Source organism: Podarcis bocagei, assembly GCF_964188305.1.
Source record: "Podarcis bocagei genome assembly, chromosome: 13".
Classification (NCBI taxonomy): domain Eukaryota; kingdom Metazoa; phylum Chordata; class Lepidosauria; order Squamata; family Lacertidae; genus Podarcis; species Podarcis bocagei.
In genome coordinates this window covers 29,028,181-29,042,103 of record NC_138138.1, presented here as the reverse complement: position 1 = coordinate 29,042,103, position 13,923 = coordinate 29,028,181, and the positions used below count along the sequence as shown (strand labels likewise).

Here is a 13,923-nt window from a genome sequence, read left to right as displayed (position 1 = left end):
TACTTCAAACAATAGTCTATGATGCTGGCTTCTTTCAGCTAATTAAAGTTAAGATAAAATACAGTTAAGGTTTTGGATGCAGTGTTCGACTGTGGTTAATGGAAATCAAAAGTCAAAGCTCCCTGTCTCCTCCTTACAGCCACACTGGAGGGGAAGGGGGAGTCATTAGCTTGAGGCTAATGCATGGAACAAATCATTGTTAAACCATTGTTTATTGTGGAGGCCATTCACCTTCACTACTGTTTTAGAATTTTAGCAACATGCCTCAAAAAAGATAGTAGAGAACTAGTAAAAAGTACAGGAAAGGGAGGTGGAAGGTGGTGATTGAGTGTGCTGGAACACTGCTATCGTGGCCCTAAAGCTGTGAACTTTTTTTTTTTTAGCATGCCTTTATAACCCAAAATAAGAGAAATACATTTAGTACTATAGTGATAAAGACCATGAGTGAATAAGATTACAGAATAATGATAGATATTATGAAAATGAAAGTTTTCAGGTAATTAACCTACAGATCTAATTTTTGAATTACTTCAACAAACTGGTTGAAGTAACTCTTGAAAATGGGAATAAATATGTGTATGTCTCGTAGCACTGTTTTGATAATAGAGGTGTATTTTTTATACATCCAGTATCAGTTTCTATTATTTTGCATTATTTGATGGATTTTATAAGTTAAATGCTTGTGTTTGTGTTTCATTATCGTAACTCACATTTGAGAAGTACAATATTGTGATCTCAAACAGATTAGGAGTTCTGAGGAGTACTTTTAGGCTAACCAAAGTAGAGTTGACTATAGCAAATGGTGCTGTGGTATTCAGTTTTGCTCTTTCAATGATATTCTCTCAAATATTTATAATTAATAATAATTAAAAATGGCTTTCTATTGATATAAACATGCTAACTTCTTACTGTGCCTAATGCCCTGCTTGTATACCTTAATAGAACTGCATACCTCAGTATTGCTGGGGAGAGTGGAACCAAGAATTTAGGAACACGTTGTTATATAGGTTAAGAATGAAATCACTCAAATGCAAATAGGTTAAGAATGAAATCACTCAAAATCCAAAATAGCTTGTTTATCTGAGCACCTATGAAATCATCCAAGGCATATTATAGCTACCCTCACAATAATAATAATAATAATAATAATAATAATAATAATAATAATAATAATAATAATAATAATAATAATAATTTATTTATACCCCGCCCATCTGGCTGGGCCTCCCCAGCCACTCTGGGCGGCTTCCAAAAGAATATTAAAATACTATAATACATCAAACATTAAAAGCTTCCCGAAACAGGGCTGCCTTCAGATGTCTTCTAAAAGCCTGGTAGTTGTTGTTCTCTTTGACATCTGGTTGGTGGGTGTTCCACAGGGAAGGCGCCACTACCAAGAAGGCCCTCTGCCTGGTTCCCTGTAACTTGGCTTCTCGCAGTGAGGGAACCGTCAGAAGGCCTTCGGAGCTGGACCTCAGTGTCCGGGTAGAACGATGGGGGTGGAGACGCTCCTAGTAAATTTCCTAGAATTTACTCCCTTTGTGGGAGATCATTGATGGGCTAGAGATTTTTTTTGGGGGGTGGGGAGTCTCTGCATCAGTAGGCAATGAAATTGAATCTGCACAGACAGATAAAGCCCAACAAGCAGATTGCGTGGAACCCTTTTATGTAGCCACTATGCTAAAGATGCCAGATGGATACATGGAGTTCCACACAGCTGAAAGAAGCCAGGAAAAGGCTGTCTTCAGAATTCATAATCAGTTTCAGGATCTTATTGAGAAAGTGGTTATTGGCGTGCCCACAACATCAGTACCTAAAAAAGTTGGTGCAGGATTGGGACCAGCCAGCCTAAAAATGATGGAAGGGATGGGACTTTTGAGAGATTCCCTGCTGATTTCGATAAGGAAGCCGGTGGGAATTGCTCACACGGCATATTTTCCAACAGCTGATGGCTCACTCTACTTCAGAGGTGATTTGAAAGAAGTTGCATTTGGACAGATAAAAGTTGAAGACAGAGACACTGATGAAACAACTCAGCAGGATAGTCTGGATGAGAGAAGGCCATTCGTATCAGAAGATGAAAGGTGTGCCATGGTTGCAGAATTGGACCCCTCTGAGCATATTTACCAAGTTGAGGTTGAAGCTAATGTCCCGAAGGAGAGCAAAACTTTGGAATGTGTACTAGAAGTAGGCAAGCTTTCAGGGGAGAGCATCTCCCTGGAAGGGGAGACATTGGAAACTGGTCAGGCCTCAGAACTGCAAAAGGCTTCTGGAAAAAAAGCTGCCTATTGTACACCAGAGAAACAAAGCAGTCGATTGCCACTTCTGAAAGGTGTGTGCATGTGCGTGTGTTGCTCAGTTGTCCTGTTTAAAGAAAGCAAGGCTGCTAAAACCACAAATGATTTTGCACATCTCTCCCTGCTTCGGCAGTTTTCCTGATAAATTGACAGGAAACAAAAATGTTTGTGTGGCACTGCTCTACATCCATGGCTGTCTGCTTCATTTGGACTTGGGGTGTGAGTACAATCCATTAATACAATGGCTGCATGCTTATCCTGCATGGATGCTGATGCTGCTTCTCACCAATCACCACCGCAATTTATATTTTGTGGAATTTTAGCTCTTTTCACTTCATCTGAGATCCTCCACTGGCAGGTCTTATAACCAATTAGATAAGACAGTGATGGCCAAACTTGGCCCTCCAGCTGTTTGGGGACTACAATGCCCATCATCCCTGACCACTAGGGATGATGGAAGTTGTAGTCCAAAAACAGCGAAGACCCAAGTTTGGCCAACACTGAGATAAGATATAGGTAAAGCAAGAATGGAGCTAACTGATCTTGGCTTTGATCAGAAACTTACTAGATAAGCTGTGTCTCATCATTCTTTCAAGTCTCTGATTCTCATCATGCATTCCCATTCTAGCTTATCTAATAGCTGTCAGAGATCACTGTGGTGTGTATTAAACAAAGAATGTTTCACTTGTGCTGGCCTTGGCTTAAATCTGTTTAATGCTAATGTGAAACATACACTGGCTAAAATTTTCTCTCCATTTCCATTCTGTATTCTACCCATCCATTAACTAAACTTACACATGGCACAAATGCTGCACAGTGCACATGTAAACGTACAATCAAGCCTCATGTGTAAAAACTTCCAAAGGGTGTAAGGGTTTTTGTTTTATTATTTTTTGCTCACCTGCATCCAAGAGAAATAAAGTAGGGTAGGGGTAGCCAATCTGGTGTCCTCAAGATGTTGTGGACTACAACTCTCAGCATCCCTGACTATTGATCACACTGGCTGAGACTAATTGGCACTGTTATCCACAACAGCTGAGGGTAATCATGTTGGCTACCCTTTGTATAGGGTGTCAGCTAAAGGTGATAGATGGTGTGACCTATAGGCAGGAGAAAATGCTTAACAATGGTCCTTCCATAATAAAGGGGGGCTACTTCCATTACAAATACATTTGCATTAACTTCAAAAAAATCTTCAGTTTGCTGTATGAAATTTTGCATGATTTCAGGCATCTCAAGCTATTCCTATTTTTTTGAGGAACTTCATGAATAAAAAATACATGTATGTATCTTCTTTAAGAACATCCCTTTCTACATTGCCTCTTCATAGTTTCATATGTGGGTTTTTTTGGGGGGACGACCAAAGAGTTTCCTAAATAACAGATATTGACATCACAGTTGGGACCTTTTGTAACTTCTGCAATAAGGAGGCATGAGTCTTCCTCCTCTGCTTGAAAGACTTAATATTTTTTGCATCTTGCACAGTAGGCAAGCAGGTGAAACAATTACCACTGGTATTTCTTTTTCCCCCTCCAGCTTTTCAGAATTTGTAGTAGAGTAAATTGGAATGTTGAAATCCCTTCACGAAGGGTAACCTGATCTTCATGGGTTGGGGAAACCTAGCCAGATGGGCGGAGTATAAATAATAAATTATTATTATATTATTATATGGGTTTCAGTGAACACTGCTAGTCATAAATGGCTCATGGGGGTTGTTAATGCACCATCTCTTTGGAAGAAAGATCCTATTGTCAGTCGAGCATGACCATTGTCTAATATTCCATAGAGCGAGGCATGATGTTGAATCCTGCCAGAACTGCCCAAATTATGCAAAGAGATCTTGGATGGACTTTGTAAATCAGCTCAAAGCACTCATATGGGAGAAAGCCTGTGCTATATCCACTAACAGTTTGCTGGGCTGTCTTTTAGTTTCTCTGAAGGAATCTTAGCTCAAAGAACTTAACTGTGAGCTTCCTTGGCATTGAAACATCTGGCTGAGTTAGAGGAGATGGCCTTTCTGTCAGCTGCAAAGATAGCATTAGAACTGAAAGGGGAGAAAATCAGCAGAACCAAAGCTCAAGAAGAAGAGACCCAAGGCCCAGAACAATCCAAATGATACTTAAATATTCTGTCCAAACCTGAGCAGTTGATGAATGTGAAAATGTTTTGCATAGGCTGATCAGATGACAAGGTTCATAACTCCAGAAGCTTCAGTTTGTAGTAAAGAGGGAGGTGCTGGCTACAATTAACTGTCAGACTCTGCTAGAATGAAGAATTTGCCAAGCCATTGAAAAGGAAGCCTCTGGAAAAGAAAAATATATGTAGGTATAAAGTTAGGTAAAGGATCCTTGGATGGCTAATCTCTGCTCATCTCTGCTTTCAGGCCAAGGCATTTGGCATTTGTCTGGATCATGAGAGCCAGTGTGGTGTAGTGCTTAAGAGCAGTAGTCTCGTAATCTGGTGAACCGGGTTCGTGTCTCCGCTCCTCCACATGCAGCTGCTGGGTGATCATGGCTAGTCACACTTCTCTGAAGTCTCTCAGCCCCTCTCACCTCACAGAGTGTTTGTTGTGGGGGAGGAAGGGAAAGGAGAATGTTAGCCGCTTTGAGACTCCTTTAGGTAGTGATAAAGCGGGATATCAAATCCAAACTCTTCTTCTTCTCTTCTTCATGTGGCCAGCATGGCTAAACTGCTTCTGGTGCAACGGGACACCATGATGGAAACCAGAGCACACAGAAACGCCGTTTATCTTCCTGCCTCAGCAGTACCTATTTATTTACTCGTGCTAGTATGCTTTTGAACTGCTAGATTAGCAGGAGCTGGGACAAAGCAATGGGAGCTCACTCCGCCTGGACTAAGCATTGGTGATTCTAACATCAAGTCATTCTATGACAAGCTGCTCTTTGAAAGAAACTCAGTGACTCATGGCCTTATGGAATTCTTTTGCATCAAGCTTATCACTTCAGCTTGGGGTAGCTGAGACGTGGGCCCTCATACTCACCCTGTAATTTATTGTGTTCTGGCAGCAATGGACAATTGTCTACAAAATTCTGTCAAGAACCAGGAAAGATGGGTAGCATGATTACAGGCTGTACCTAGAATCTTTCGTTATAAGGCTTCGTTTGTTCAGAAAAGGGTCATGCAGATGTCCATGCAAATATGGGAAATGTAATCATCAGTGAGCATATTTATTTATTTATTTATTTATTTGCTTTATATTGCCCAAGGCAACCCAGAGTGACATAGATACACAGCAAAAGATATCAACTTTCTCGTAACAGAACAAAAACAATGTGTGCACTTCAGCAGCAGAGTATAGTACCAGTCTTTATGTGTTATACTATGTGTTATACTATACTACCATGATATACTAGTCAAGGATTATAATCTTTGCATTCCCTCAGTTTCCTGTAGGGCAGGGGTGAACAGAATGTTGGTTGCAATCAATCCATCTTTCTCAGGCGGATTTGCAGGCAAACATTTCAGCCTCTCTTCTCCTTTAGCCGATTCTGCTGGCTGAATGTGGGTGTATCAGCCCCATTTTCGATATATGTATTCAGATTTTGCTATTTAAAAACAAAAAAAAAGTTTGTGTGTGAAGCTACTTCCTGCCAGCAGCCTCTTTGTTGCCCTTCTTCTTTCTGCAACTTTTCCCTCAGTGAATAATATGAGGCTGACAATTATCATATTGGACCAGATTTCTGCTGCTCAGCTTTATTGGATGGTCCTAGATTATTGTATGAATAAGCCTCAAATGCAGCTTCTCATATAGGAGTTGTTCCAGTCCCATGATAATTTTGGCAGCCCTTTTCTAAACTCTTTCATAGCCAATTACTAATCCACAAGAGAGTCTCTCCTCTTATTCCATAACCACTACCTTTAATAAGGAGTCTTTGATGAGTTACTTTATCAAAGTCTTTTTGAAATTCTAAGTACACAGTGTCCTCACACTACATCTTATGGACAAGTTAGATTTTTTTAAAAAGAAGATTCCTTGGCCACAAGGGGATGAGCTTGTTCCCTGAGGGTCAGGAGCTCCCTGCACTGAGTAAACACCCATGACTTCTATCTAGGCAGCCATTAGTTGTTTATGTGGCATTCTGTACAGTGTTCTAAATAGACCCCACACCCCTGCTGGCTTCCTACCTGCATGTTTTGTGTTGTTTGAATTTTAAATCAAAGAAGAGGTGGAGCATAGTGAGGCTTGACCCGCTTGCTCTGTTTTAAACTTGCACAAATGCCTAACTTGCATTGTTACCTTGGCACTTCGTCACTGGGACTGAGAATCTTCACCAGATGGGGCTCCTTTTGTGCTTCTAAGACAGATTCTTTCTCTCTGGGTTGCCTGAAGCTTATTGTCCTGTCTAGCTTCCCCCGACTTCTGCAGCAGCCAATTAGATCAGGAAGTCATTGTTGGAAAAACACAAGGAGGCAGGCCCCTGCAAGGTGTGGGGAGGGGGTGCAAACAGTCGGGTACACTAACCCCAGGCCTTGCTGGGCTGACGGGCCCCACCAGGGACTGGCTTTTTTTTTGTTTGTTTAAGCTTATAACTTTATTCCAACAAGACTCCCGCCCCAGGCCTCAGACAAGTTCTGCATGGGCCTGCAAGGAGGTAAGACTCCTTGGGTTGCAAAAAATTCCAATCACTAAAAATCTGAAAGGGAAATTTATGTCAGTTTAGCACCCTGGGTAGTGATATTGAGGGATATGTGATGTGGGCAGTTGAAACCCCTCCGGGAATGAAAGTGCTTTAAATCTGAATGATTTTAACTGATTTTGAAACTGAACAAAAAAACTGAGCTTTCAACTTGCCCTAAGGTCAACCCTTACCCGTTAGTTTACATGCTATGCTTAATACAGTAAGCTCAAACCAGACCTTTACTGAGCTTGAATTGGGGTTTTTAAAATACCCTAATGCAGGGGTCTGCAACCTTTAAGACAAAAAGAGCCACTTGGACCCATTTCCGAAGGAAAAAAACTGGGAGCCGCAAAACTCGTCATTATAAAAATAACTTTTTTGTCACTTTTTTATTATTTCTTTGTTTGACCCCTCAGAATTACTCCTCCTCATAGAAATAAACGTTAAATTAACAAGTTACCTTTTTTTGTGTGTGTGTTCTTCACTCCCCTTAAAAACAGTGACCAGCGTACATGCCCCCTTTCAATGCAGTGACCAGCGTACATGCCCCTTACAATGTAGCAGGTGGGCAGCTGACGTTGGGACGGTGCGTGACTAACGCACGCACCGCCCCCATGCGACGTCACAGCCAGTACAGCGCCCGCCACAGTGGGGAGTGTCGGGGCGCACAATGCGCCTCCTCCCCTTGCTAGTATCCGCCCCGGAGCCGCGGCAAAGGTGTAAAAGAGCCACATGCGGCTCCGGAGCCGCAGGTTGCAGACCCCTGCCCTAATGTTTTAAGTTTTAACTTAAAATCTATTTAGCATTCAAAATTAGAGTGTAAGTGTTATAAAAGCTGAATTTAAAGCTAAAAGCCTAGGGTCGCCCCCCCCCCCCGTTGAACTATTTTAAACTGGTTTTAACTGAACTGAAAGCTGAAACTTTAGCTTTTAACTTGGACTGAACTTAACCCTTTCACTAAATTTACATGTTGCCCTTTATGGCCTATAACTGAACCCTATATACTTAGAGTGAGCTGAAAGCAAGGCTTACACTTTTCGTTTTAAGCTGATTTTTCCATTAGCTAGGTTGTATTGTTTGGAACTAATTAGTAGCTTCTTTATCCTCTATCAAAATGATAAACTGTAGCCTTTCAGACCTTTCCCATTGGTTGGGTGTATGTGTGTAATCATAATTCTATGAAAACATTGATTTAGCATTTTGTATGACTTGATCCAAAGCAGGATCCTAAATTCTGTTAGAAAAGAGCATGAATACTTTTGACACAGAATCATACTTTTTGTCCCAAGTAAGTGTTTTATTAAACTTGGGTGTTCCATTATAGGGAGTGTGGAAACTACCGGAACCAACTAAATGGTTCAGCTTTAACTGGTTTGCTGCTTTTTTCAGATAGTTTAATGCAGACAGGTGGAAGTTATTGGACTACTTGTATTTAGAAGTCTATGGGGTTATTAAAAGTGATCTGTTACTTCAGTGGTTAAAGGCCACAGTGCTGCTGCCAGTTCCTGACATCACACTGCAAACAGAGCTTCACACAAAACACTTGGAAGAGCTTCCAAAAGTGGTACCAATCAGTTGGGAACTCTTATTATTTTTTCATTCCCAATACAGCTGGCAATACTTATTTATTTTATTTTGCTTTCCCAGATGGTGTGAGGCACAACACGCTTGCTTGTTGCATTGAAGCTTAGCCTGAAAGAGTGAGAGCAAATTTATAAATCAGAAATATGGTTCTATAAGGAATGGAGCTTTCCTACTACTGTTTATGCAAGGGCAGAGGAGAGTTGCATGCTACAGTTATAATCTGAGTGGCTTACCTTCTCTAGAAGCTACAGTGGTACCTCGGGTTACATACGCTTCAGGTTACATACACTTCAGGTTACAGACTCCGCTAACCCAGAAATAGTACCTTGGGTTAAGAACTTTGCTTCAGGATGAGAACAGAAATTGTGCTCCGGCGGCGCGACAGCAGCGGGAGGCCCCATTAGCTAAAGTGGTGCTTCAGGTTAAGAACAGTTTCAGGTTAAAAACGGACCTCCGGAACGAATTAAGAACGTAACCAGAGGTACCACTGTATTTTAGAACTGCCACCCCTTCACGCAGCAAAATGTAACAGTAATTCTCCTTTCTCATCAGCTCGAATGGACAACAAAGATAAAAATGAGACTGGGACTGAAGAGTCTAAACCAAAGGTAAGCTGACAAGCATATATGATCATGGATGCAGTTCATCCTCTCTGCATTCTTGGTTCTTCCTTAAAACATTTTTCTTTATCTTTGATGGAATAAATATTTTGCTTTCTGCTAGAAACCTTTAAATGCAGTTGTCTCCCCCACCCCTTTTTTTTTTTTTGCAAGGCCTAGTGTGCATTCTAAGTTAGAATCCCTTTAAAATCTGTATTTTAAGCTTGAGAAGCCACTTTCTTCCCTGTAACTAAACTAGGTGTGAACAGGAAGCTGCTGCTGTAAAACTTGACATCTCCTTTTGCACAGAGTTTCATTCAAGCCTGAGTATCTCTGAGAAGCATTTCTGTGTGGTAATCAGTGTTAAGCTTGTTTGTGGAACTTCTGCTTCAGGGACAGCCTCTCTTCCTCCCTGTGGTGCTGGCTTTGGAGAATCCTACCCACTAGTTTAAACACGTTTTAATGTGAGCTTGATTTTATTGTGTATTTCTGTGTGTAGCTTTTAAAGTGTAACCTACTTAGGGCTAATGGTGAGAGGGATAGAAATCTATATCAATCAATCAATCAATCAATCAATCAATCAATCAATGAGATAAAGTGAATGAAAGCCCCTTTTTGCTGTACAAAATCAGCAGTTGTCATACCTTGCCCTATAACTCGAGCTTTGAAAGGATTGTTTGCCTCATTAATCAGAAAAGACTGAATTGCCTAAAGAGCAAATAAGGCAAGCCACAAAATGGATCAGAGCACGCACAGGAAGCTTGAAAATAAGGATTGCTTTGACAGGCCCACAGACTTGCCTGGAAAAAGACATGTGACTGGAAGGACTACAGTTTTATTCTGCCGGTTTTTTAAAGGCTTGTTCTCCCAAGCCTCTGTTTCTGGGTTAAGTTTTGGAACTTAACTGCTCTCTCCCCTTCCTAGCTCTCAAACAGATTGCCTGGAAAATGTCTGCTGGCCATGTAGATAGCAATACATACACAGAGCCTGGCTTGTTTATTGATTGTTGTAGTTCAGAAACCCTTCTTCCTCATTCAGTAGTAATAATGAAGTGGCTTACTAGTGAAGAGGCTGAAGCAAACTTCTTTATTTAATGGAAACCTGTTCAGACACTAACCAGCTATTCCCATGGGAGTAAAACAATAAATGGCAAAACCTGTGGTTTTTCTAGGTTATGTTGCAAGCTCAAAGGGATTGATGGAGCCAGTAGTGGCTGGCAGACTGGCTCAGGTGGGGCTGAATTGCTGTCCCCACTTTCAAACACAGTGTGTTGCTGCTGCTTACTGGGAGGGGGGAGAGGGCAAGGCAACTGAGAGCTTAGCAGGTACTGGTGTGGCAGCAGAGCCAGTTGAACACTCCTACACCAAGTTCTCGTTGCCCTCCTACGCCCCCTCTCAATAAGCAGCAACATCATGTCATGTTTGGAAGGCAAGAGAGTAAGGCAGCCAGATATGTAATGTCCTGCCAGCCCCTACTGGATGTAGCTGTCACTATCTCTCCCAGAATTCTTCTTTATGATGATGTCATGGTGGAAACCAATACCACGGAACTGATAAATGCAATATGTGGGAGCATATTTACTTGCAGATGCTCCTTTGATGATGTAGTCTTCAAAAACCTGTGATTTTGGTACCCTATCCTTCTAAGGGTGAGATAGATGATGTGATGCTTTGAAATTCTTTTTAATGCCAGTGCAGTGCAGGAGATAGAGAGCCAGTTTCAGTTAGGTTTTGATTTTCTTTTAACATGCTTAAGGCCATTGGTCATTCTGACTTTACTTTAACCACCACACTTTTCAGTTTTTTTATTGTTTTTTTACTTTTTTCTCATGCTGATCTTTGGTTTTATTTTATTTTGTTCACATGTTTTTAAGACATCCATACCTTCCTCTGTCAAAATCTTGGAAGGTAGATCCTCCATTATTCCCAAACGAAACTCCTCTGTTAGTTCTATCCCTTTGAAAAAGCCCTCCAACCCTGCTGAGTCCTCAGTACCAACTTCCATCCCTAAATGCATCTCTTCTATCGCATCCCGACCAACCAGTACAGGAACAAAAGAGAAAAGGGGCAAGGTAAGAAATGGTGTAAAAAGAAGTTGGTGGAGTGAGGGGCTAGGGTAAATCTATTTCTTTCCCATTTGCTTAGATTCTTTGCATTGGGTTGGGCATGCATTTACAGGAAATTGCATGCAAGTGGTTGTTGTTGTTTTTTGTAATTTGTATTTACCTGCCTGTTTCCTAATATCCAAGATATGAATATACTTTACTTGGTTATGGCTAGCTACTACCACCCCAATCTATTGTTTTTTCCTCCCGTTTTAAGAGATTGTGCTAGGATTGACCAATGATTATAGCCAAGTTGAAGAATACTTCTTTCTAATAGTTGAACAAGCAGCCTCAGAATGCACTTAATATTGTGTTTAATTTGCACATAAATGAAGTCAAATAAATTGCCACTTGATACATTAATGTGCTCAGATGGAATGTCATTTATTTAGTCTACAAACTGCCCCACATCTGCAGATATCTGGGTAGGTAACAATAAAACTTTGCAATTTAGAGAAGAAATGAAAAGTGCAAATATAAATTCCCTTTAGCTATCTTTGTTTATTCTCCTTAAATTCTTCTTAGTTTTTTATATTCATGTTTTCCCCCCTGGACATTGCCAGCGTTTTACTGAGCTTTATTTAGTTAATGGATATGTAAGACATTTGATGTTGCTTGTTGCTCAGGTTTTCCAGATGGCACAGTATTTGCATGTTATCACACCTGCTCCTGCAAGCTGTGGTGACATAACAGTGAAAGATTTATTCAACAGTCACACATGTTTTCATGTGGATATCACATTTTTTATGCAACAGAAAGGACTCATGAAATAAGTGCATTCAATTAATGTGGGTGAAAAAGGGATTATGTAATACTGTTATTACCGTGGATATCTATTCTAAAAGCTGCATGTTTAGGAGCTAAGTAGGGACAAGGCATCATCAACTTTGCATTTGGACAAGCCATTAGTTTTACTTTACGTAGGTTGTTCATTATTTATGTTCTGAAGTCAAATGAGAAAATGGTAGAATTGAATAGAAAAACATTTTGTATGCCAAGCCTCATAAAAATACATATAATAAGCACATGGTAAAGTCTTGAAACTTGTATTGGCATTATGAGTCCATTTCTCAGGCTTAGGTTGAAAATGTGTAAATAAAGAGGAAATCCCCTAATCCACAGCAATTTACTCTGCTTTTTTAGTCTATGAGCAGTCAATAAATACTGCCCTTTCTCAATTTCTGTCACCAGGGTCCAGATATGAAAACAAAGATAGCCCCTCCACGTCCTGGTATGGGACAGAATCAGAAGAGTCCAGCCAATGCTTCTCGGATCCCTGCCAAAACTCCCACCATCCCCAAGACACCACCCAGCCTTGGTAAGAGAAGAGGGTTTTTTTGTGTGTTGCTCATGTGTCGCATAGCAGTTTGGTTTTTTTTGCTTTCAGGAAATTGCTTCAAACAAACTGTGGTTTACTTGAGCTCCCTCACATTCAAATACAAACGTGTCAGGTAGTGTATCAAGAGAAAGTACAAGTCCTTCCTCAGTATATTCTTCTTGGCAGTAGATGTGACCAAGAACTGTGGCTATGCAGAAAAACCTTTTAAAAGAACCCAGAAAGCCTCTGAAGAAGGTGGCATGAAGTTGATGTGGCCTAGCACCGCGAAAGTTCATTTGACACAGGCCTCAAGGCAGGAATTTTAATAAAAGTAACATGAGAAGTAGCCTTTTCTCAAAATCATAAGATGAGCTTTTATAAAGGGCAGGGAGCACCAGCCAACCTGTCCATTTCTGCCTCTGACTGCCACCATAATCCTGCTTAAGAACCAAGTCTCACTTAGCACTGGATGATTGGATAGCAGGTGGCTGCCATCTTGTATCACCCTCAATGCAATGCTTGACATGGTGACAAAGGGACCTAAGATGGTGGTTTCTTGCTACCAGCTTGTCTTCTTTTTAAAGAATCACCAAGTTACAGGGAATCAGCCAAGTTACAGGGAACCAGGCAGAGGGCCTTCTCGGTGGTGGCACCCACCCTGTGGACCTCCCTCCCACCAGATGTCAAAGAGAAAAACAACTACCACACTTTTAGAAGACATCTGAAGGCAGCCCTGTTTAGGGAAGCTTTTAATGTTTGAAACACATTGAGTATTTTAATACTTTGTTGGAAGCCACCCAGAGTGGCTGGGGAAACCCCGCCAGATGGGTGGTGTATAAATATATTATTATTATTATTATTATTATTATTATTATTATTATTATTATTATGGATCACCTCATTGCAACAAGATGCTGATAGTGGCACCTACTGGAAAGCCTTGAGCCTAGGTCTTGGTCTGGTGCTGCTTCTACCACCCCCAGATACATGTGTTCTCCCATAGTCACCCAATGAGTGGTTTACCCAGTCTTGGAGGTAGGGTTAAAATAGGGAATCCTATTTTAGGGAAAACCCGGATGCAAGATTATCATTGTTTTTCACGGAGCAGTTGTTTTTGTTCTTTCAGCTGCCAAAAAGGAGCAAAGAAGGCCCCCTAACACAGCAGCAAAATCTGAGAGAGGTAATAAAAGTTTACTATTTCCTCTTCATTCCTAACAAATCCTGTCCACTGGCATTGACTATAAATTCTGTAAAACCTTGATATTTAAATTACCTTTTTTGGGGGTAGGTAAAAGGTTGTTTTATTCATATTTTAAAATATCTTTCCATTGGAAAGAAAGTTGCAACAGTACTAAATGCATCATAGCATTTTTATTTAAAA

The 13,923-nt window shown here is 40.8% G+C and overlaps 1 protein-coding gene across 20 annotated transcripts in view; it reads left to right on the top strand.

The window, feature by feature from the left end:
- The window catches only part of MAPT (microtubule associated protein tau), an 81,339-nt gene that overhangs the window by 48,807 nt on the left and 18,609 nt on the right, over positions 1 to 13,923 (top strand). For 12 of the 20 annotated variants that reach the window (XM_081167209.1, XM_081167196.1, XM_081167202.1 and 9 more), the window contains 4 exons: positions 9,074 to 9,129; positions 10,994 to 11,191; positions 12,416 to 12,542; positions 13,669 to 13,722. In XM_081167209.1, coding sequence (XP_081023335.1) covers positions 9,074 to 9,129; positions 10,994 to 11,191; positions 12,416 to 12,542; positions 13,669 to 13,722 — 435 coding nt within the window. Of the gene's footprint in view, positions 1 to 1,575; positions 2,333 to 9,073; positions 9,130 to 10,993; positions 11,192 to 12,415; positions 12,543 to 13,668; positions 13,723 to 13,923 lie in introns of those variants that run through there. The other 8 variants (XM_081167206.1, XM_081167204.1, XM_081167195.1 and 5 more) reach the window with 7 other exon arrangements.